We start from the raw sequence: 21185 nt of genomic DNA on the forward strand, positions 1-21185 counted from the left end.
GCATGCAGGGCTTGCAGCATTAGTGCGGCGGCCAGGCCACGTGTGTCGCCTTCCCCTCCGCAGCCTTCACGAGCCACCAGAAACTTTCCTCAAGACGACAGCTCAATCGGTACAAACATGCAGACTGAAACCGTCGTCCATTGCCTGACTTTGGCAAGTGTTACTCGTGGTTCCGGCAGAGTATCTTGTTCATCAGAGCTGTTAGTGTAGCCCTATACAGTGACCCTGTGGATCATGGAGCTACTGTTATGACATCTCAACTGTGCTCTGTCAGTACACAAGTTCGACAAGCGTGCCGTAGCTTTGATGTAATCTGTTGAAACCGTACAGCAGTGTGAACTCGAAATCCTTGCAACCAGCGATCAAGAGCGAAAGCCCGGAGGATTCGGTCATGTGGACTGAACGTGGGTGTAGGTGACCAGTGTAGGCGCAAACAGGAATCCGACGGGAAAGGCATTCGTGCGCGTTATCGTCCAACAGTCAGGCGGTGTACTGATTGTGATCAACGACTGTGCATACTCATGTCCAGCGTGGCAGCCCTGGCTGGATGTATTGGACTTGGGTCAGTCGTCAGCGTGCAGGGTACGGTTAGAATGCAAGCCACGCATAGCGTTGCTCGGTCAGCGCGATGTTCACAGCACAGCAACATCTCACAACAGTAGAATCGATGTTTTGGCCGAATGTGACGATCGGAGGACAAGAGAGCAGAACCATGGACGAAACGTTCTCGTTTAGATACCGACGAATAGGAGGCTTGGCGTTTGGCGTGGTGGATGTCAGGCTCGCTGCGGTGGGCCTGATACCCGCCCGCGAACGTCCGCGTGCTTCTTTATCTTCGCTACGCGACCAACTGCCAGCGTCCGCACACTGCACCGGCTGTCCTCCTCCTATGGACGTGAACACTTTCGCACCGCCTGCGAGCCCTCCGAGTCCTGGCGACTACACATCCTGCGCACCGTGATGTCGGCCCTTGTGCCTCCTGCCGCCAACGAGCGATTCGAGCCGCCTGCCCTGGACTTGGGAGATCATCGCAGTAACATTGCTTCGAGCGTGCGAAGCGGCGCCCCTACTACGAACGGCATTGTCAAGTCCAGTAGATGGGCGCGAAGGACAATTGGGCTCTTTCTGCTGACCGTCACCATCTTCGCCTGGACCAGCACCAACTTTCTTGCGAGCGTACGGCCCCCTTAGTTTCCGATCCAACACGTTGGAGACAACACACTGACATACGAGCAGTCGATCTTCTCCGACGATACCTACTCGAAGCCCTACCTCGTCACCTACGTCAACACAGCATTCTTCATTATTCCACTGATACCGATACTGATCAAGAGGTGGCGCGAAAATCCCGAAGCACTTAGGACATGGATAGACGAGCTGCGCATGCGCGCAAAGGGCAATTACTCCGCTTTGAAGCAGGAAGAGGGAGACAATGGTCGCGACTATCACGAAAGTCCAATACTGCGCAGCACAAGCGCACTCCTGGATGAGCCCGTGGAAGGGAGCCAGGTGCTCAGCGGCAAGGACTTGGGCACTCCACCTTCGGCTGCTTTTGAGGCACCTTTGACGGTGATGCAAACCGCGCGGCTGAGCTTGGAATTCTGCCCTCTATGGTTTCTGGCCAATTACTTTGTGGCAGCGTGTCTACAGTACACCACAGTAGCCTCGTCCACAATCCTCACGAGCACAAGCAGTGTCTTCACACTCATCTTCGGAGCCATGTTCAGAGTCGAGCGCTTCACAGTCCGCAAACTGCTCGGCGTTCTCGCATCTCTGGCGGGAATCACTCTCATCTCGTGTCTGGATCTGTCTGGTAAGACAAACGACGATGAACACCGCGGAGACTTCCCGCAAAAGTCGCTGAAGGAGATTGCAATCGGAGACTTTATCGCATTCCTCTCCGCAGTCATGTATGGTCTCTATGCTGTTTTCATGAAGAAACGCATCGGCGACGAAAGCAAAGTCGACATGCCGCTTTTCTTCGGCTTCGTGGGCCTCATCAATGTCCTCATTGCCTGGCCTGGACTCATTATTCTGCATTACACGGGCGCCGAAACATTTCAGCTACCTCCAACTGGAGAAGTGACGCTGGTCGTCTTCTTGAACTCGGCAGGCAGCTTAATAGGAGATATCGCATGGGCATACGCAGTGCTCCTGACCTCGCCTATCGTCGTTACTGTCGGCTTGAGTCTGACGATCCCGCTATCTCTGATCGGCCAGATTATCCTGGACAACCAGAGAGCAGGGCCATGGTACTGGCTAGGAGCATTCATCGTGGTTCTGTCGTTTCTTTTCATCAATCACGAAGAGAAGAAGGACGACGAGGTTCCTACGCCTGCGGCAGGCGAAGGCCCCAGCGCAGAAAGGCAGGACTTTTTAGCGCGATGATGATCACGTAGCAATATGAATTGGAATCTCCGCAATCATTTTCAATGTCATCTTGCTATTCCATATACTCCGGCTCAGCCCTCCTACTGCGCTTCAGCAGCTCATACGCCAGTCCATTGATCTCCAATATCGCAACCTCAATCTCGGGCTTATCGAGTAAGCGATTATGCCATCCCAGCGTATCTGCCACTGCTTCTCGCATATCCTTGTCGGTGGCTGGCGTAGACGAATATACTACATGAATCGCCTCCGCCAACTCAACCGCATCCCAGTGTCGAGTCAATTGAATCTTGAACTTATCAAGACAAAGCGCTTTCAACCCGCCAACTCCGTACTGCTCAGCAGCAGCATACATTCGTGCATGCAGAACCAGGTGCGGTTCTTGCGTTGCTAGCGGTGAAGGCTCGGGTGGGTTAGTCACCATGCTTCGATTTGCTTGCTGGCGCCTCCTGGGCTGGTTGGTGTTGTATGCCGTATACTCTGTCGCTCCAAGAGGCATCGCATGCATTGTCAGAGCAGAATCTGTTCGTGCCCTGAAAGGTGGTGAGAATGGTGATGCTGGGCCACCGAATGCGCTGATGGCAGATGTTCCGTATACGTGGCCGTAATTTCCTGCATCGGTCCGTACACTTGTTGCGTCGGAACTATGTCTTGAAGCTGGAGTCGTTGGATCCGGAAGTCGGATAATGGGGTCGTAGTCTAGGAGGTAGAAGTATTCTACTATGAGTCTCACGACTTCATCGTCTTCTGGTAAAGTTATTTGTCCTTCTACGCCTTCCTGAACTTGAGATCAGCAATTGAAGTTGTGGTAGCACAGCGCTATTCGGTATATCTCACCCTCCATCTCCCCTCCTTACAAGCTCGATAAATAAACTCTGACCTCGGACACACAATCGCGCGATGAACCGCATGCCTCGTACCCTCTCTCCCAAAAATCACCAGATCCGAAAAGTCCCGAGACTGATATATCGCCGCGAGTCCAGCAAGTAGATCCTGCCTTGGTCGTTCTCCCATCGTAAGAGCTGAGGTCGTCGATCTCATGCAACCAGGCCTCAAAAAAATGCTTATGAAGGACGCGTCGTCATCTGATGAGGCAGAGCTATAGTTATCAAAGAAGCTACTGCATAGCTCTCGGTCTGTGTTGTTTCTTCTTTGCCATTGCGACTGTGCTTCTTGTACCCGGACAAGCTTGCGAAACGCAGATCAGGGTAGGGAAGGGAAGGATTTGTGTCTATTCTGGGCCTTTTGTGGCTCGTAGGATTAGTTAAGATTACGGTCATCTATCATGGGCGTTCCTTGAGTGAATACGGAGATGGCATGATCCTCTCGTACATATGATGCGATGTGGTGACAGCTTTGTGCTCTTAAGCTTGATGTGTTTCCGATGCTTCCCAGCAACAATCTTGCCTTACGAGATGAGGCAGTCGTGAAGCGTGGGTAAGGTGTAGATGACCTCGAAAGTCTTGGCGTTCTTAAAATAGCCGGGATTCTGCGCTTTCCAGACTTCACGCATCCTCTTCTTCCTCTACTTTGCACAGATCATCCGAGCTCTATATTGCCAAGGCCAAGTGCATTGGTTCTGATAGAGCTACATCACAGAAAAGGCGACTACATCAGATCGTGCCGGTGTCATGATAGCACAAGACAAGCCAAAGTTGAAGAGTGGATCCAGGAAGACGATTGTAGAACATGGGCCCTCAACATCGCGTAGGACGTGCTCATCGCATTGATGACTGCTGCGGAATCTCATCTCAGTTTCGAGAGTCGAAGAATATCATGAAAATAGTCGATCAAGCTTCATCAAGCACCAAATCTTCATCACAAATTTGTGGCCTCACCCAAACATGCCTGCTCCGCAGAGTCGGCTACGTTCAGAGCCATTAAAGGCACGAAAATCGGGTCGCAGCTATGCTAATAGGTAGCAGAGAGCCGGCCAGTCACTTCTCCATCTCGGTCGAACGTCGCGAGCGGCGACCAGCTGTCTGCGGAGTCAGCGGGCCTCGGAGCTCATCTTGCAGACAGAAATGACAAGGTGTATGAACTTGCGCCATCAGCTTCTGCAAGTGCAAGAGGAACGTAATCGCCGGCATGTTTGCTCGTAGTGGCTCAGTCCTCACTTCAGGACCGGAAGTCAAGGTGGAAAATGTGCCCTCTCATATCTCTGGTGAGATTCGCATCAAGCGGCCTCGACGTGCGGAGCCAAAGTGCTTCAGTCCTCGTCCCAGAGATGGAATCGGTGAAATGATGGAAATCCACTGGACAGCCAGCACTCAGTCATCCTCATTCTCTTTAGTAAGTGGTACTCACCAAAGTCAGTTTCTTGAGGACAACGCCCACAACTTCATTTACTACATGCCTCCCACTGCGATTCCACTCCTAATATCATAGCTTCGCTTCCGTATTGTCCGACACTCAAGCATAGCAATTCTCGAAGATTTCAGAGACAACCCACACACACCCACACACAGAAGCAAAATGGGAGGCCTCTCACCAATTGCACAACATTTCTCAGAGATCCATCCCGACCGCGCCCCCGTTGCGATCTACAAGACCAACTCAAGCAAGAGCGAAATGGCCGAGAAAGCCCAGAGACAGTACGATGAAAAGCGTGCCTCCCGCCTCCGCGAAGTTCCCCAGCCACCGAAGGTGCAACGCGGCAACAAAGTGCTCTGCTCAGTCCGCAGAGACTCCATCCTGCGTGACCCCTTCCATCGCGGAAGCCCAGAAGCAACTTACAGCCTCTCCTACTCTCGAGCCTACAAGCAAGGCGTCCTGAAGGGAACTCCTTCCGAGCAGCCTCAAAGCATGCCTCTTGGAGCGATCAAGGAGTCGGGGCCAAGGTGCCACGATGAGCGGAAGTGTGACATGCACGCCAAGGGCTATACAGCGGAGCAGACGCTCATCTTGGCGAGAGAGGATTTGTTGGAGGAGAAGCCTGGTCTCGTGCTGGGGGTTGGTGGTCTCGAGGCGAAGGGCTACGACGATGATGCCGAGTGGGAGGATATGGAGGATGGATCGACTGTGATCAGGCGGAGATGAGTTTGGAGATTGGTTCAATCTCCATGAGGTTGAAGAGAACTGAGGCGCTCGGTGAGAGCATTTGGAAAAGTTTTGGAATCGCGATGTTTAGAGATTGGCAGATCTGTAGTCGATCGCTCTAGACAACAGACATCTGCGAAGGCATTCAATGGAACGACCTCAAGAAAATTTGTGCTGCAATTTCCAGGAGATGGAATCTGTGAAATCCACGCACGCAAGCGGACCTTGGGGGCTAGACGCGTCCAGAGCATGTGGGCTTCGTTGGGCACACTTGCACGATACCCATCGCGTGCGAGCAAGATGGAGAGAAAAATGCCGGAAGAGGACAATAAGTGGAGGACGATAGTGGAGGAACCGACAGCAGAATGCCAAAGCTAAATCAAATCGAGTTAGAAAGCTCATCAATTGACAGTGGCTTGCGCCAAGACATATCCACAATTGATCGGAGACTGTCCACTTCACCCAATACAACGCTTTCCCAGTACAGATTTCGATTTTCAATCGCTGTGACTTGGGAATAGATAAACTACAAAGAACATAAGTCCCTTCGAGGTCGCGGTACGAGCAACATCTTCCCTACTTTTCGCAGCTCATTTGTGTCGTCTTTCCGCTGACTCAAGAAGATTTTCGCTAAAACTCGGAATCCAAGAATCCTTCCCCAAAGCTTAAAGTCGTGCGCAGCACAAATTTGGGCCCCGCGAGATGTCGACTGCGTACAAGATGTTCGATGGTGTACTGAGTCCTGGCGTTTCTGGACAACCGACTTCCATGATGACGACCGATCACCATGTTTACAATAAGTAAGTGCCACTCAATGCTTGCAAGTTCGCCGATTCGAAAAATGTCGTGCTATGACACATTCGACAAATTTTTACTGTGCTGCTGCGAAGTCGGATTGGAATGGGAAGTGGTCGCGAAAAGGGATTGTCAGCTTCGGCCGGTCTTGCAGTAACGAACAATTCAAGAAATGCGCGCGAATCGATTTCCTGGTGGCAAGAAACCTGCGGCATTGAGGACCTGCTCCGGCGCCGAAATCCTTCAAGCGGCACGCAGATGGCATTGAGATATGGGCAAATGGGCTAATTGATCGCAGCCCGCTCAACTCGAGATACTGCTCGACGGAGATGAAGTACATCTTCTCTCCTCACAACCGCTTCAGCACATGGCGCCAACTTTGGGTCTACCTCGCAGAGTCCGAGAAGGAGCTCGGACTGCCGATTTCAGATGTCGCCATTCAGCAGATGAAAGATCATATTAGCATTGAAGGCGACGAGTTCGGTGCTGCTGCGATCGAGGAGAAGCGCAGACGTCACGATGTCATGGCGCACGTCCACACGTATGGCGTCGTCGCACCTGAAGCAGCCGGTATCATTCACTGGGGAGCCACATCATGGTACGAATTTCGTCTTGACGATAAGTGTCTGCCGAAGCTCACGAGTCTCCAGCTACGTTACCGACAATGCAGACCTCATTTTCCTGCGAGATGCTCTTGATCTCATTCTGCCCAAGTTGGCGGCTGTCATTCAGCGCCTCTCGGCATTCGCAATGGAGTACAAGGATCTGCCTTGCCTTGGGTACACTCACGGTCAAGCAGCTCAACTCGTCACAGTCGGAAAACGCGCATCTCTCTGGGTCACTGACCTCCTCCGCAACCTCCGTGGCCTGGAGCGCCAACGCGAGGAAATCCTCAATTCCTTCCGTGGCGTCAAGGGAACCACCGGAACGCAAGCCAGCTTCTTGACGATCTTCAAAGGCGACCACGCAGCAGTCGAGAAGCTTGATGAGCTTGTCACCGAAAAGGCAGGCTTCAAGAACGCCGAGATCTCCACCAGCCAGACATACTCCCGCTTGATCGATGTCGACGTTCTCCACGCATTGAGCTCTTTCGGTTGCGCATGTGAGCGCATTGGTGGCGACATTCGTCACTTAGCCATGTTTAAGGAGGTCGAGGAGCCGTTCGAGGCCGACCAGATCGGTTCTAGTGCAATGGCTTACAAGCGCAACCCAATGCGTTCGGAACGTCTCTGCTCGCTCGGAAGGAAACTGCGCAACTTCTCTGCCGATGCGGAGCAGACTTATGCTTCCCAGTGGCTCGAGCGTAGCTTAGACGATTCTGCAATTCGAAGAATCAGTTTGCCTGAGTCGTTCCTGAGCGCTGATGCCTGTTTGATCTTGGTGAGTACGATCTTGCATTCCTTGCTTGCAGATCACTGATTCGATCCTAGCTGAACAACATCTCAAATGGTCTGGTCGTCAATAAGGCTGTGATCGCCAACCGCATCGAACAGGAGCTGCCCTTCATGGCCACCGAGAACATCATCATGGCTCTCGTGGAGAAGGGCAAGTCAAGACAGGAGGTGCATGAGGAGATTCGGTCAGTCATCAGCCCTTCCTTAATTGCCGACCGAGAATACAGCTAACCGAATCAAAGTGTGCTTTCTCACCAGGCTGGCGCCGTCGTCAAGCAAGAAGGCAAGCCAAACGACCTCATTGAGCGCATTCAGAACAACGGATACTTCCAGCCGATTCTGTCCGAACTTCCTGCCCTGCTCGAGCCTTCAACGTTCATTGGCCGCTGCCCTCAAATTGTCGAAAAGCTGGTCAAAGATGTTGTTAAGCCAGCGCTGCAGCCATATGCCGCGGAGCTGGCTAACGCCCAGGTTGCCGAATTGAGCGTGTAGATGTGTTACATGTGCGGTTCTCTTGGACCGAAAGATGATAAAGGTGGAAAATGACTAGAGCGGACGACATTAACGAGAGTGGATGAATGACCATAGACGTCTGTACATACGAAACTGATTCAGTCATGCTTTTTCCCGCTCTGATCGCAGCTCATCAAGGCATGACATCCTGCCCTGCTCATTCAAAGCTTTGACGCATCACAGCCAGCCCACTCATGACCTCGTGAATGGCCACGGGTCGTTCCTACCCCAATACAGCAACGAAGCCCCAACGGCCAAGTAATTGATCATTGTAATCCCATGTGCCGAAGCCAATGCTTCATATCCATACTTCTTCACAATCGCAGCATCAGCCAACGAGCTCAAAGCACCATACAGCACCGCAAATCCCAGCGACCTGCGATCGCGCGTATAACAGGCCAGCGTCAAAATCAAAGCTCCATTCTGGATATTTCTGTACGATACAGCTTGCACCAGGCCTTTCTGCGTCTTTTGATTCTGAGTCAAGGCTTTGTTGTCGTCTTCGACGGCGTCGATCTCAAGGCCGTAGCCTTTACCGAACGCTTTCGCGTCTGAGAGACCGCCGATGCCAGAGATGATGAGTTCGGAGCAGCCAACGAGGATGGCGAGACATTCGGCGGGAGGAGGAAAGTGCGCGAAGAGGCCTTCGCCGGGGTATCGTGAGGCCATGATGGATGACCGGTTGTTGCTATGCGACTGGTGAAGAGATGTGCGGTGTACTGAACTCAATGACGATCAACTCGAAGCAGTTGGCAGGAAACAGGTCAACAGCGAGCTCCCAATCTGGTCTAGCGTGGGCCAATGCTGGAGCTGGCAGACTTTGGGACGCGGCGACAGTCGGAGACATTGGGACGGAGCTCTCGAACGTCGTCTTGTCTCGCACTGGCCGAGGGCATGATGTCAAGCTACCATCTGCCAGCGACATGTCCACAGCATCTCCTCAACGAGGCCGTGGAGTCACAACGGCAGCAAGTCACACGACACGCGAATCCGCACTCGCGTCTGCTGCCTCTTTTCGCTCTGGCCGAAACTCAAAGGCCGACTCCAGCCGACCCCCATTGCTCATATCGACAAGTCCAGATTTTCTGATATTGAGCAACGACATTGTCTAGACACAACGACTCCTCATGGCGGACCAGCGATACATTTTCAGCAACAAAGAACTCGAAGTCTATTTTGACAGGATATGCCTGCCGGAACACAAGCGCATCTACGACGTGACTGGACTCTCCAACGATGATCAGCTCGAGTTCCTGCACCTGCTGCAAAAGCACCAGTTGGTCAAGGTGCCATGGGAGAACTTGACCCAGCATTATAGCTGGCACAAGGTCATCAATTGCAAGCCCAAGCACCTGTTCCGCAAGATTGTGAGGCAACCCGGTCGAGGCGGGTAAGTCAACGCATACAGTAGCGAGTCGCGTGACATGAGCCTATGGACTGACATGACCCAGCTACTGCATGGAAGCCAACCTCTTCTTCCACTACATCCTCCTAAGCCTCAAATTCGACGTCTACATGTGCGGAAGCCGGATCTTCCATGCCAAAACCCAAACCTACGGCGGCTTCACCCACGTTGTGAACCTCGTTACAATCGCCGGAACAAAATACCTCCTCGATGGCGGTTTCGGAGCCCAAGGTCCCTCTCGCCCCATGCCTCTCCACCACCGCGAAGTCCTAACTCAGATCTATCCCGCCCAAATGCGTCTCATTTTCGACACCATCCCCCAAAATCTCAACAGCAGCCATAAAGTCTGGCAATACCAATTCCGCCACTCCTCTCCCTCTCCCCGCTCATCGCCATCATCTTCACCGGATCGAAGACAAGAACCCTGGCAGACAATGTACTGTTTCCCCGACATTGAATTCCTGCCCGCAGATATCGAGGCCATGAATCTCGAACCCTGGCTTAGTCCTCATACATTTTTCACGCATAAAGTCGTTGCTGTAAGATTTACCACAGCTCTGGAACGGAATGGAACGAAAGGCCCCGCATCACCTTACGAAACGGAACTGGAAGGCGAGATCGATGGCGCTATAGTGTTGAATCATGATGTGCTGAAATGGCGACGTAAAGGCCAAAAAGTCGCAGAAATTCCATTCCGATGCGAAGCAGATCGCGTAGAAGCTCTAGGGATGTACTTCGGAGTCACATTGAGTGAAGAGGATTTAGATGGAATCAAAGGAACAGCAGCGGAGATTGGGGCTGGGGCGTTGACGCATGGGTGAGTGCTCGACGTCGAGAATACAAAGATGCAGAGTAGGAAGAATGTGTTGAGTTGGCAGCATTGGGTCTAAGGAACCAAAGAGTTGCATAGACTGAGCACGCGAAAGTGGGAAGGATTGTATGGTACATTGAAAGCGAGCACTTCCACTGGGCACAGCATCATCACCTCACTTCCTCACTCGCGTATACTTCACACATGCTAACCCCTCCGACCAGAGAGGCAGGCAGTCAGCACCTTCTAATTTCAAGGTGAAAGCCTACTACATACATAAATAATACCCGAACAATCAACGGAACGGAACAGCCAACACATCTCGCATCACGCATGAAGAAAATACACAGTACGAAGTCCGCAGTACGCAGTACGCGGTACAACGATAACGCATTGACAGCACAGCACCAAAGGAATGGTATTTGACAGGCGGCGGATCTGCAGCCCGTGTGAGCGAGCTTCGACGACAGCCCACCACGTGGCAGTGTCAAGGACATGGGCATATCATGAAGAAAGGATCCATCATAGCCAAGTTTCTTCTTCAAGACCATCAACAAAGGAGACCCTTGACAATTCTGCGACATCTGCACGTTGGCAATTTCGACGTCACTTTGCGATCTCACACGAGTCCTATGGCCAAGGTAATAAGTTTGGGCACTCCTGTGCCATCTGTCTCGGACATTGCTGGAAAAGGAGGTCGTCGTTCAAAAAAATGCACATATTATTCTTGGCAGTATTTTCCTCCGCTCGTTTTGCTCTTCATCATAGAGCCACAGGTTTTGTAAAGTAGTTGATATGCACACATGCTCGCTCGCTCGTTCGCTGGCCTGCTGCTTGCTCCTGAACAATTGAAACAATCACAGTAGTCGCAATCAACGGCCGCAGCATAAAAGCTGCTTTCCTCCTTCGTGCTGCAACTCTCTCATTGTAATCATCAACATTTCATCGCTACCGCCCCATGTGGCCAATGCATCATGTCAATATCAAAAGTGAACGCCAATTTCTATGCTGAGCTGAACAAGCATAAGAGAATCATTACGCATCTCCGGAGACCCAAGTGGGTGCTTCCGGATTGCTAACTTCGTGGGTATCGAGCAGGACCGCCCATGTATGGCTCAAATCCAAGACAGGGAAACGCCAACGCTTTGAGTGCTTGCGAGCTCCATTGAAGATGTGTTTGTTGACATCCGGCAGTAGGTGTGAATGTAATGTGGCCATGTCCTGCAAGGCCCGGGGCACAGTCCGCGAACGTAGTCATGCATGTGGCCGATGTGCCCGGACAATGTGGTGTCGGCCAGTGTGGATAGCCGCATGACGGATCATGACACGACCACCAGGTAGTATCATCCCTGCCAGGGCGCCAAAGACGGCCAGTGTGCCTCCTAGAGTGCGGTTGCACATGTCCATAATGGCCAAGCCCGCACCGGGGTCCAAATTGTCCACGAAATGTAAACGCAATCACCTCCTGCGGCGGTCGCTAGAAGAAGTACCAGACAAGCCACCAAACACACTTGCACGGTTTGTGCGCGACGATCCAGCGCTGGGTTGTGGGTTGCTTGGTGCAGCTGGCGCGACCCGTCAGTACGGGTCTACGCCTTGAATTCGCTCATGTAAACTTACGTCGACCAGCGTATTGGTCGTACTGCTGTGCAGGAATGGCACCATATGGACTACTAAAGTCAGTAATGAGCGAGAAACAATGACCTGGAAAAGCGAACCTTGGCTGTGGTGGACTCGCAATGGGTTCACGATCCCGATTGGACACAGACGACACAGTGGCTGCCGGACTAGGGTAGGCGTACCTGGCGGGGTCTGCATACTCAGGCTGGTAGGACCTGGTGTCCCTTGGATCACGGCCTTGGGGAGGCTGTTGTGGATATCCTCCTGCGCCATACGGGTCGGCACGACCTGGTATTGATGGAGCGGGCTCATATCCGGATACGGGTACAAAGTAGTTGCCCTGTCTCACGTAGCCTGGCGGGGCACCATCATTGGACTGCTGGTAGCTTGGAGCATACCTGGGTTCCTGACCATATGCACTGGTGACGGGGGGCTGACCACCAAAGCCGGACATGTTGGTATCCGCAGGATATGATGACCTACCGTCCGGCGCAAATCCTCTACTTTCAGAGGGAAATGGTCGGCCGTCAGGCTGATATGGCGCACGGCGATCCGGTGCAGGATAGCTTCCTCTGCCGGGCGCAGGCGGGTCCACTTGCATTCTGTCCACTGGTATCCTTTCCCGTTCACGCTCGCGTTGCGATGGGGGCAAGCCATAGGGACCATCCATGTTGGGCGAGTCTCCTCCCGAGCGTTTTTGTGACACCCTCCCCGCACTGGAAGCGTGGTATGTGGAAGAGCCCACATAAGGTTCTATTGAGTCGTCAGGTACTGTTAACCCCGATTTGATACTCATGGTAGGGCTCTTGCTACCTCTTGTGCCTGTCTGGCGCTGCTCCTGCCTCCATCGTGCAGAGTCTGCGCGCAGATCCGCAATCATTGCCTGCAGTCACGGTCAGCGGAGGAACGACGTCTTGGGGAAGGCGCGACACACTGATGTCAAATTCCGGTACGCCTTGATCCAGTAGCCTTGCACGCCCTGCTACGTCGTTAGTATCGCTCGCATCCGAGTGCCCGCAGTGTCTGTGGCTGACCTGGTTCTCGCCGGTTCCCACCCCGGGTCGGACGGTCGCATCATTGCCCAGGTATCTCTGGATGTCTGCGGAAATCACATGTCGGTCGATGCCTTCTCCGGGCACAAACCACTGGCGGGCGATCTCCTGAGGCATGGTGGGCACGCCGTTGGTCCTCACAAGAAACGGGCACTGGACGACGCGGGCAGAGTCCTCCTAGAAATGGATGGCAGTGGGAAGAGAAGACGGCAGCACTGAGGATGCAGGCTCCTGACAGCACCGGTGCGCCGAGAGTGGATCCGGAGAGGGCAGGTCCTGTGATATGGCGGAGGAGAAATAGCAAGACGCCAAAGAGTCGCAGGCTCGGGCGGACCGTGACGACAGACCAGCAATCCCCGTCTTGGGCAGCGCTGAATCGGAGCAGTAGGCCAACTCAAAGCACGCCAAGGTTTAGCAGGTCCGGACTGTCGATGAGACAGGCTGGGGAATGGGGAGGGAAGTGATATGCGAGCAGAGACGAAGCGCGGATGTTGATGTAGAAAGATGTGTGTTTCGCAGCGCAGCGAAGTGGCAGGCTGATGAGAGGGGCCGCGTGCGTGGGACAGCGGCCGGGTGCCCAACGAGACCGTGACAGGCCTGTGCGGACACTGCAACAGGCTCAGCGCGGGCTCCGCCGCTGATAGGCTCCACCGCCGACGTCCACCGCAGAAGGCCACACGCCCACACCGACACCGACCAATCGAGCCGACGCGGGTGGCTGTCGCGGTCGAGCCGAGGAGACGAGCACACTGCTGCGTGCGCGATGAGATGCGAGACGAATTGCAGCGTGAATGACGGCAGCTGCACTGCGCGACGATGCCTTTGTGACGCTGGCAGACAGCAGCAGGCGTGGCGCGTCGCCGTGAGTGGCTCCCGCCGCGCAGGCCTGAGTTGGGCATCAAGGCCTTGCATAACAGCGGCAACCTTGGTGCCACACCATCACCAACCTCTGACCGGCCGCGCTCGCCCAAACGCCGGCTTCGACTGCTCTCTGACTGCCCTCTGAGTGGCCAAGTGTTCAGTGCGAGAAGCGCAGAGCGTCGGCCTTCCCACGGCCACTCTCCAGCGACCGGTCTTCTGTCCGCTGCGCTGACCACGACCGCCACCAGCGCTGCCTGTGGACTACGCGCCCAGACGTCACGCACGTCGTGACAACAAACACCTGCCAGCGCAACAAAGATACTTCCCGAAGCGACTTCCTACTGCTGATCGAGCGCGTCCAGATGCGGCGCGACGGCATGCACCATGTCTCGTCTATGCACGTCTCGTACTACCGGGGCGTAGAACACTTCTCCACGAGCACTCGTTCGACGGCGATCCACCTTTCAACAGCAGAGCACCTGCACCGAACTGCGCTGCGGCAGTGACATTTCGGTCTCATTCGTCCCAGCGAGACATCAGACGCAACGTGCAATTCAGCGCGTGTCGTGTCCGCCTGCCATTTGTCGCCAGCAGAGTCCGCGATGGCTTCATCCGCAGTGTGCATGTGCATTGCATGGCGCTGTTCAACCGCGCAGGCAACCCACGTCGGCACCAGGAAGCCCGGTGTTCTTCAGGCATCATTCTCACTTCAGCGCGTCTATCTGCACTACCCAAACGACACAACAGGACGTCGCAGACCGACACTGGCCGCGTGTTGTCTGCCCGAGCTATTCGCATTTCGGGAGCTGCCCCATCCGTCTCCCCAATATGACACAAGCGACCATCTTCAGGGTTAGAGCCTGGCGCCTTCACGAATTGCTTCAACCCGGAATGCCCATCTCGGGGCGTGTACATGAAGTTCGGCGCCCGACTTGGCCTGGATAGCGATGGCAACTTCATCTCGCGTGAGCTTGACAAGACGGCCCTCATCCTGAAGTATCGCGCCGTCAGTTATGTCAAGTAAATTTCCGAAGATCCAACATCAAATCAAGGCAAGAGTGGCGCCGGGCAAGAGGTACTCACCTGATGTTGTGGTAGTCCGCCGCCGTCCATCGGGAACACCTTCACGTGGTCGCCCTTTGTGAGCCTAAGCGGATCATTGGCATCAACCACCAATTGTCGATCATGGAACGCCGCAGATGTCACGGCGTCCACCGCCTGCGCGCCCTGCAGCCTCAATGGCTTCTGCGCGTGCTTCGTAGCCGCGCGCACAGCATCACGGTAACGGCGAATCCATGCGTGAACCTTCGGATATTGCTTCTCGGAGAAGTACGCTTGGTCAGGCATCAAGTCGCCCAGAAACCATTCCAGTGCCCAACCCCCCTCCAAGTCCGCAAGCGAAAGATTCGCCGTATTTCCCACCCACGTCCTCCCGTCCGCGAGCAACGCCTCAACCATATCAAAACACTGGCGCAGGTGCACTGTGCCTTCGGGCTTGATCAGCTGAGGATTCCGCTTTTGATCCGCCGTGCGAAATTCTGCTCGATCTTTCGCAAACTTGGGATCTTTGAGCATGGGCAAATCCTGGGGAACCTGCGACACCACTTTGCTGAACACGCTGACGTCCACCATAAGCTTCTGCAACAGACCTGCCAGACCCGTGGTCTCGGGCATCGAGAGGCCAGGATGCTCCGCAGACGCCGGGAACAGCTCCTCAAGCTTGGCGATCATTATGCGTGTATCGACGTAGACCTCCCGGCCAATGGCCATGACCGGTGATCTGCGATACTTGACACCCAATGCCTAGTAGAGAGAAGGTATAAGGTAAGTATAGGCTGACAAACTTCGACTTTTTGGGCGCATGGGAAAATCCACAAGCCACACTGCAGCACTGATCAACTCACCTCCATATCCGGGCGCGGGAGTATCGGTGGCTGAAGCTACTTGCTCGCAAGCCTCTGATCAGCATATGTGCCGAGCCGTGCCATTGCTGGAATTGATACCCAAGCGGCTGGAGCCTTTTCGCTGGGATCAATAACCTTATATACATACACATTCTGCATATGGGATGTTTCGTAGAGCGAGGTAAGATGTCATTCGGCCTGGAAGATGCACATATGATCAGCCTTTTCGTCTTCTCTATCCTCGTCGATATATTGATATGGGGAGCACACGTACGTCCGTACGGTGATGCTCGGTAATGGAATAGGACAATTTCGTTGGGCACATTGATGCCCGACATCTTGTTGCTCGTTTCTCTGCGTGCTTCGATCCGTAGGTCGTTCCGTTTCGGTCTTGCTGCGCGTGCTGTGGCGTTTGGATCTCGAGCCAGCAGTCGTAAGTTTCTGTGACAGCTCTCGCACAAGTATGTGCGCGTGGGATGTGATGTGAAAGAGACAGAAGCTCACTAGAGCATCTCGTTCTGGCCGAAGGAGTTAGCCGTAGCCGACACGCCAGAGACGACGATCTTTCCTCGGCTCATCACAACTTTCGATTTTATGAGACTTCTCGTCCGTGTTGATCTTCTCTTCGGGAACACACGTGCGAATATCCCACGTGCTCTTTATTGATTCTCTTTCATCATTAATGAAAATTTAATATATCAGACTTCATTCTACGTTGTTTGTTGGTGTCGTCTGGTGTTGCTCTTAAGGTTGTACCCCGCCATGTACAGACAACATGCATTGGCTGCTGTTCTCGTGCACGGTAGCAGAAAGAACATAGAGCACGTCAGACCTGCTCATATTCTGACTCTCGATATTTGTGCCCGCGAATTAGAAATACAACAAACGAAAAATGACTCGATGACATTTTTGCATTTTCCTTTGTTGGTATGAATTGGCGCGATACACACGAATAGATAGACGGGCGCTCAAGGGTCTCCCCATGTGCAGCACGTTCCGAGACGAACGATTTCTTGACAGTTCCGTCGCGCTGGAATTTAATAGCAGTCCTTCGGTATTCGGTATATATGTCTGGGATATGTACTGCTGCCCGAAGAAGGTGAGATTGAGTTTCCTCTCACCGATGAACGAGAATCATTGTCAGAGGGCGGTGCGTGGTGGATATGAGTAAGTATATACCATCTCGATATGCAGCCGTGTCGCTGATGTAGATTGGAGTGTTTCAACTGCGAGGAGTCTGAGGCTGCTAGTAGATGGCGGTGCTGCGTGCTGGAGAAAGCTGGATTTCCGGGCGGTGATACATATTCAACGACTGGTAAGGTGCTTTGCTACTGCAGTTACCGCCGCGCGGTGTGGATCAGAAGAGGTTTCGCAGCCTGCCAACCCACGAAGAACAACCTTCCCCTATGAGCGCAATGGCTGTCGAAAGCAGGGTGGCGATGGCGTACGGTATCGCTAGCTGTCACAGCCATGGTATTCGACCTTTTGGCGCCCACCATCATCGAGTTCGATTCTGGCACGATCTCGACAGAAACGCCCCTTGTGGCTGTGACCTTGCCTTGATCGAGGAAGGGCGAATGCACAATGAGGCTCATGCACTGCTCGAGACAACAGGGAAATTGTTCTCGCCATGACCGGTCTCGAGTCCGTCCCTCGACTGCGCCACAGCCATCGCACCCATTTCCCAGTCTCACAGCCATGCGAGTGGCACACCATCCATCCAACCCGTCACGATCGCCAACAAAGCCGCTTGAAACAGCTCAAAACGTGGCTGTCCTGTCGCACGCCAAGTTGGCCTGCTCCAACTTTTCCACCGCAGATTGCACTCTTGGCGATGACGACAGTTGATCGAAGGCGCAGCACGCGCCTGCTGTTTTGTTTGGTTTGGCGATGATGATGAAAGTGTCACAAGCTTTGCGACCCTTTCCCACGCATTCACCAAGAAAACAAAGTGAAGCTCGCCAAAGAGGAGATATATACCTTGTCTCCACCTCTTTCTCTTCCCTCCGCGGAACACTTAAGACAAATCTGACGAACTGCATCCACCTTTCAAACCAACCAAGCAACATCCAATCATACGCCAAGGCTATCCTCTAAGCTTGAACTCTACCTTCACAACACCGCAACCATGCCTTTGATGTACACCAAGGTATGTCTCTCCCTACCTGATTTATTCTGGTACCGGCGACAAATCACTGACACACTCTTCAGAACTGGGGCAACAAGCGTGTCGGAGGCGGCATGCGTGTCGACAAGCACGGCGTCCATCGCAACCCATTCCGCTTCAGCCTGGGCAGACTGAACTGCTTCCGTTAAACATCCGCTGCCGCAGATGGAAGAAATACGATGAGAGATACCGATCACGACGACATGAAATGGAAACAATAGCGAGGAGTATCGAGCGTTGTTGCAATAGATGATGATTCATTGTATGATGGACGGAACAAACAGCACGGTGTTTTGCAAGAAGAGCATGGTAGTTTTGAAATCATAGCGAAGGATGAACTACCAATTGAAAATCAAACGAAGCGTTTTACAACATTCCATGCTGCAGTACCGAATGGTGAAGGGTTACTGATACTACAGAAACGGGATGATCCTTTCGGCAATTAGCTCGGAACCGCACGACGAGCGCGGAGACAGGCAAGCGCTCTGCTACAATGGCTAAAAGGCTGACTCCATAGGTGCAACGCGTCAATCTTCCATATTCGGTCTTCGCCATGCGTCCCCATCTGCGCCGTTGAATCCGCAAGTCGAAGTGCGAGGTCCTTGCGACACAGGCAAAGCCGGAGAAAGATTCAACCCTCCTGCACTCTCCTAACGTGAAGCTCAGCGGAGTGGTGCCTCTTTCAACGACCCCTACCACGCCAGCCTCTTCCACCACGCCCGCCACGACCGCCGTTTCCTCCGCCACGCTGCTGACCTGGGAAGAAGCTGAAATTGCCGAGCCTCAGATCCTCGGGGCGCATGCCTTCTGGTCGACCCACGTTCGGCTCCTTTCTCAGCCTCAACTGCAGCGCCTGCTCTTGAGTGAGAGCCCACTTGGAGTAGCCTTTCTCCATGCTAGCGTGAACAGTGCGTCTCAGAAGCAAAGTGAAGTCGCTAGCAGTCTGCGTTGGATTCTTGTTGTGCATGACTTTGAGGAACTCAGGAAAGTTCTTGACACGGTGAATGTTCTTGATCGTGGCAGCCAACTCGACAGCGGCGTTGTTAGGCGGAGCTCCATGACGATCGAAGAGGGAATCGCGAAGCTGGGGAAGACTCATCTTCTTTACCTCGTTGGTGTTGGGATCCGTCACATTGCGGGAGTTGCGAACGGTCTCTTGCATGAACTTTAGGAACATCAGGAGCCGCCAGCTCGTCTTGGAAGCTTCGAACGTGTTGTGGAGTCGATACTTTGATGTCGGATCGGTTTCCATGAAGCTGAGCTCTGGCATGTTTCTGCCCTTTGCGTCGAGCATCCAGACGACGTTACGAGTGATTGCCTCTTCGATGATGCCGTCGATGACTGCCTCGTTGATCTCGATGTCTGAGATGAGAATCATGATGAGCAGGTGGCCAAGATTAGGGACGTGGTCCTTGGAACGAGAGCCGGAGATGAAGCCGTTGATGGTCCTGTCAGCATTGCGGATGATGTCGTTGTTCTCGCACGCGAGGCACAGGAGAAGATGGAAGAGATGGAAGTACGACTCGATGGCCTTTTCGCTCGCGTGTGTCAGGGTCGATTTGGCTGGTCCGTCGTCCAGAACGTATCTACCTCTCTTCTCGAATTCATCAGCCTCGTTTGAGAGCCGCACCACAACCTCGTTCATGAAGGCGTAGATGACCTGCTCGGCACCTCCGCTGATATTAGCTTGACGGGCAATGGCGTTCATGTCGCGTTGCGCAGACTTTCTGACTCGCGTCCAGTGGTTTTGTGCAAGTGGAAGTGGTAGCCAGCAATTGAATGGCAACCCCTGGATGCTAAACCGTACGCCGAGCTGCTCGAATGCGTCGCGGGAGAGGAGATCGAATTCTGATGTCAGTGCACGCCCTTGGATCCGGACGCCGACACCAAGCTCGAGCTCGCGAAAGCTCTGCTTGAGCGCGAAGCATTGCAGTTCGCGAGTCCTGATAACATTGTACTCGCGCATGATATCTCCGAAGCCTTCCCAAGCTCGAGCTGCAGTGAAGATGTGCTCATCGTCCAGGTGATCCAACACTAACAGCAGAATCTCCGCCGGGAGATCTTGCAGCTTGACAGGTACATGATTCGGGTCCTTGGGCGTAGTCGAGATGGTCGAGACGGCCTCGTGGACGTTGGCAGTGGGAGCGGGCAAGGCGCGAGTTGATGGACCGCGGGCATCGGCATCACCAAAGCCACATGAGGAGCAATTATAGCTGTCCTTGAGGACTTTCAAGCCCATGCCATCTGTGCCACGGGCCTGCCACTTCTTTCTATCGACCTTGCCGCCGTTCTCACCCCACATCTGCTCGATGGAATCGGATGCAAAGAAACTCAGCAACTGGATGCAGATGCCTTTCAGCGTGTAAGCAGGCGTGTAGGCGTTGTCGTAGTCGAGCATGTTGAGACAGAGTCGGTCACCGAAGATGTTTGGGTGACTGACGCTGGACTGGATAGTAACGTCCGGCGGGATCAGTGGATAATGAGCACTGAACTCCAGTTGAAGGTGCAGAGGCTCCTCGCCTTCTGGTGTCAGGACCAAACATGCTTTGGTTATGTCAGACTCATTGACATGGAGCTCGATACCAGGATATGGCTCGCGCTGCAACTCGTCGATGTCTTTTAGAAGACGCTTGCGCATCATTGCCGTCGTGACCTCGGTCGTGTGTCGATTCTGGAAAGCCATGATGAGTGAAGTCGAGCCCTTGTTGCGGCCGGGTTAGCAGCAGACGGTGGTGCTGCCTCAGCAAAGATAGTGTCGGCGATGTCGTTCAAGCTCCAGTTGTTGGCAGAAGTCCAATGGTGACGCGGAGACACAGGTGGTGTGGCAGATAGCAGCAGCGATGACAAGTGCCGCCAAGTAGACAAGTGGGCGTTTGTTGTGTCGTGTGCTGTGTTTGAAGGTTCGAAGTGGATCTGGAAACGAAAGGAGCAAACGGGCGACGGCGACGGCAGGCTGCAGGTGACTGACCTAAGCAACCTAAACCGGTCAATCACCGGTGTCCAGATTTGGCAACTTGCAGAACGACGGGTGAGAAGCAGGAGTTTCGCAAGAGATATATCATTATCCGGTCTCAGGGTCGCTTTGCCTTGAGACAATCAATACAGTTGAAGTAACCAGCGCGTACTGTGCCGTGAGATGGCTCTGTGACAGCAGACCCAGGCTGCAGCCACGCAAAGTGCGTATCATCTGCTCCGAGTGTTCCAGATAGTATCCAGCAAAGCTGTCCAGCACTTAG

At 53.6% G+C, this 21185-nt stretch overlaps 9 protein-coding genes across 9 annotated transcripts; 4 read left to right on the forward strand and 5 right to left on the reverse strand.

Annotated features, from left to right (window-relative positions):
• Positions 1-960: 960 nt before the first annotated feature.
• On the forward strand, positions 961-2388 carry CKM354_000800200 (uncharacterized protein; the record flags this gene model as incomplete). The annotated part of the gene is made up of 2 exons (XM_044803367.1): positions 961-1176; positions 1237-2388. 2 exons carry the CDS (start codon positions 961-963, stop codon positions 2386-2388), a joined length of 1368 nt encoding a protein of 455 aa, XP_044659302.1.
• A 55-nt stretch (positions 2389-2443) lies between these two features.
• CKM354_000800300 (uncharacterized protein) lies at positions 2444-3402 on the reverse strand (the record flags this gene model as incomplete). Its single annotated transcript, XM_044803368.1, has 2 exons — positions 2444-3166; positions 3226-3402. The coding sequence occupies 2 exons, from the start codon at positions 3400-3402 to the stop codon at positions 2444-2446; spliced, it is 900 nt and encodes a 299-aa protein (XP_044659303.1).
• Positions 3403-4863: 1461 nt separating this feature from the next.
• CKM354_000800400 (uncharacterized protein) lies at positions 4864-5427 on the forward strand (the record flags this gene model as incomplete). Its single annotated transcript, XM_044803369.1, has 1 exon — positions 4864-5427. One exon carries the CDS (start codon positions 4864-4866, stop codon positions 5425-5427), a length of 564 nt encoding a protein of 187 aa, XP_044659304.1.
• Positions 5428-6129: 702 nt separating this feature from the next.
• On the forward strand, positions 6130-8108 carry CKM354_000800500 (adenylosuccinase ADE13; the record flags this gene model as incomplete). Its single annotated transcript, XM_044803370.1, has 5 exons — positions 6130-6227; positions 6521-6820; positions 6873-7602; positions 7653-7801; positions 7859-8108. The coding sequence occupies 5 exons, from the start codon at positions 6130-6132 to the stop codon at positions 8106-8108; spliced, it is 1527 nt and encodes a 508-aa protein (XP_044659305.1).
• Positions 8109-8321: 213 nt separating this feature from the next.
• CKM354_000800600 (uncharacterized protein) lies at positions 8322-8798 on the reverse strand (the record flags this gene model as incomplete). The annotated part of the gene is made up of 1 exon (XM_044803371.1): positions 8322-8798. One exon carries the CDS (start codon positions 8796-8798, stop codon positions 8322-8324), a length of 477 nt encoding a protein of 158 aa, XP_044659306.1.
• A 458-nt stretch (positions 8799-9256) lies between these two features.
• CKM354_000800700 (uncharacterized protein) lies at positions 9257-10355 on the forward strand (the record flags this gene model as incomplete). The annotated part of the gene is made up of 2 exons (XM_044803372.1): positions 9257-9519; positions 9581-10355. 2 exons carry the CDS (start codon positions 9257-9259, stop codon positions 10353-10355), a joined length of 1038 nt encoding a protein of 345 aa, XP_044659307.1.
• A 1448-nt stretch (positions 10356-11803) lies between these two features.
• Positions 11804-13134, reverse strand: CKM354_000800800 (uncharacterized protein; the record flags this gene model as incomplete). Its single annotated transcript, XM_044803373.1, has 6 exons — positions 11804-11910; positions 11966-12015; positions 12064-12718; positions 12779-12848; positions 12900-12944; positions 13000-13134. 6 exons carry the CDS (start codon positions 13132-13134, stop codon positions 11804-11806), a joined length of 1062 nt encoding a protein of 353 aa, XP_044659308.1.
• A 1597-nt stretch (positions 13135-14731) lies between these two features.
• Positions 14732-16120, reverse strand: CKM354_000800900 (uncharacterized protein; the record flags this gene model as incomplete). The annotated part of the gene is made up of 5 exons (XM_044803374.1): positions 14732-14869; positions 14962-15681; positions 15783-15818; positions 15931-15980; positions 16057-16120. 5 exons carry the CDS (start codon positions 16118-16120, stop codon positions 14732-14734), a joined length of 1008 nt encoding a protein of 335 aa, XP_044659309.1.
• Positions 16121-18631: 2511 nt separating this feature from the next.
• CKM354_000801000 (uncharacterized protein) lies at positions 18632-20632 on the reverse strand (the record flags this gene model as incomplete). The annotated part of the gene is made up of 1 exon (XM_044803375.1): positions 18632-20632. The coding sequence occupies one exon, from the start codon at positions 20630-20632 to the stop codon at positions 18632-18634; it is 2001 nt and encodes a 666-aa protein (XP_044659310.1).
• Positions 20633-21185: the final 553 nt, after the last annotated feature.

This window comes from Cercospora kikuchii (genome assembly GCF_019650295.1).
Source record: "Cercospora kikuchii DNA, contig_00005, whole genome shotgun sequence".
In the NCBI taxonomy this organism is placed as follows: domain Eukaryota; kingdom Fungi; phylum Ascomycota; class Dothideomycetes; order Mycosphaerellales; family Mycosphaerellaceae; genus Cercospora; species Cercospora kikuchii.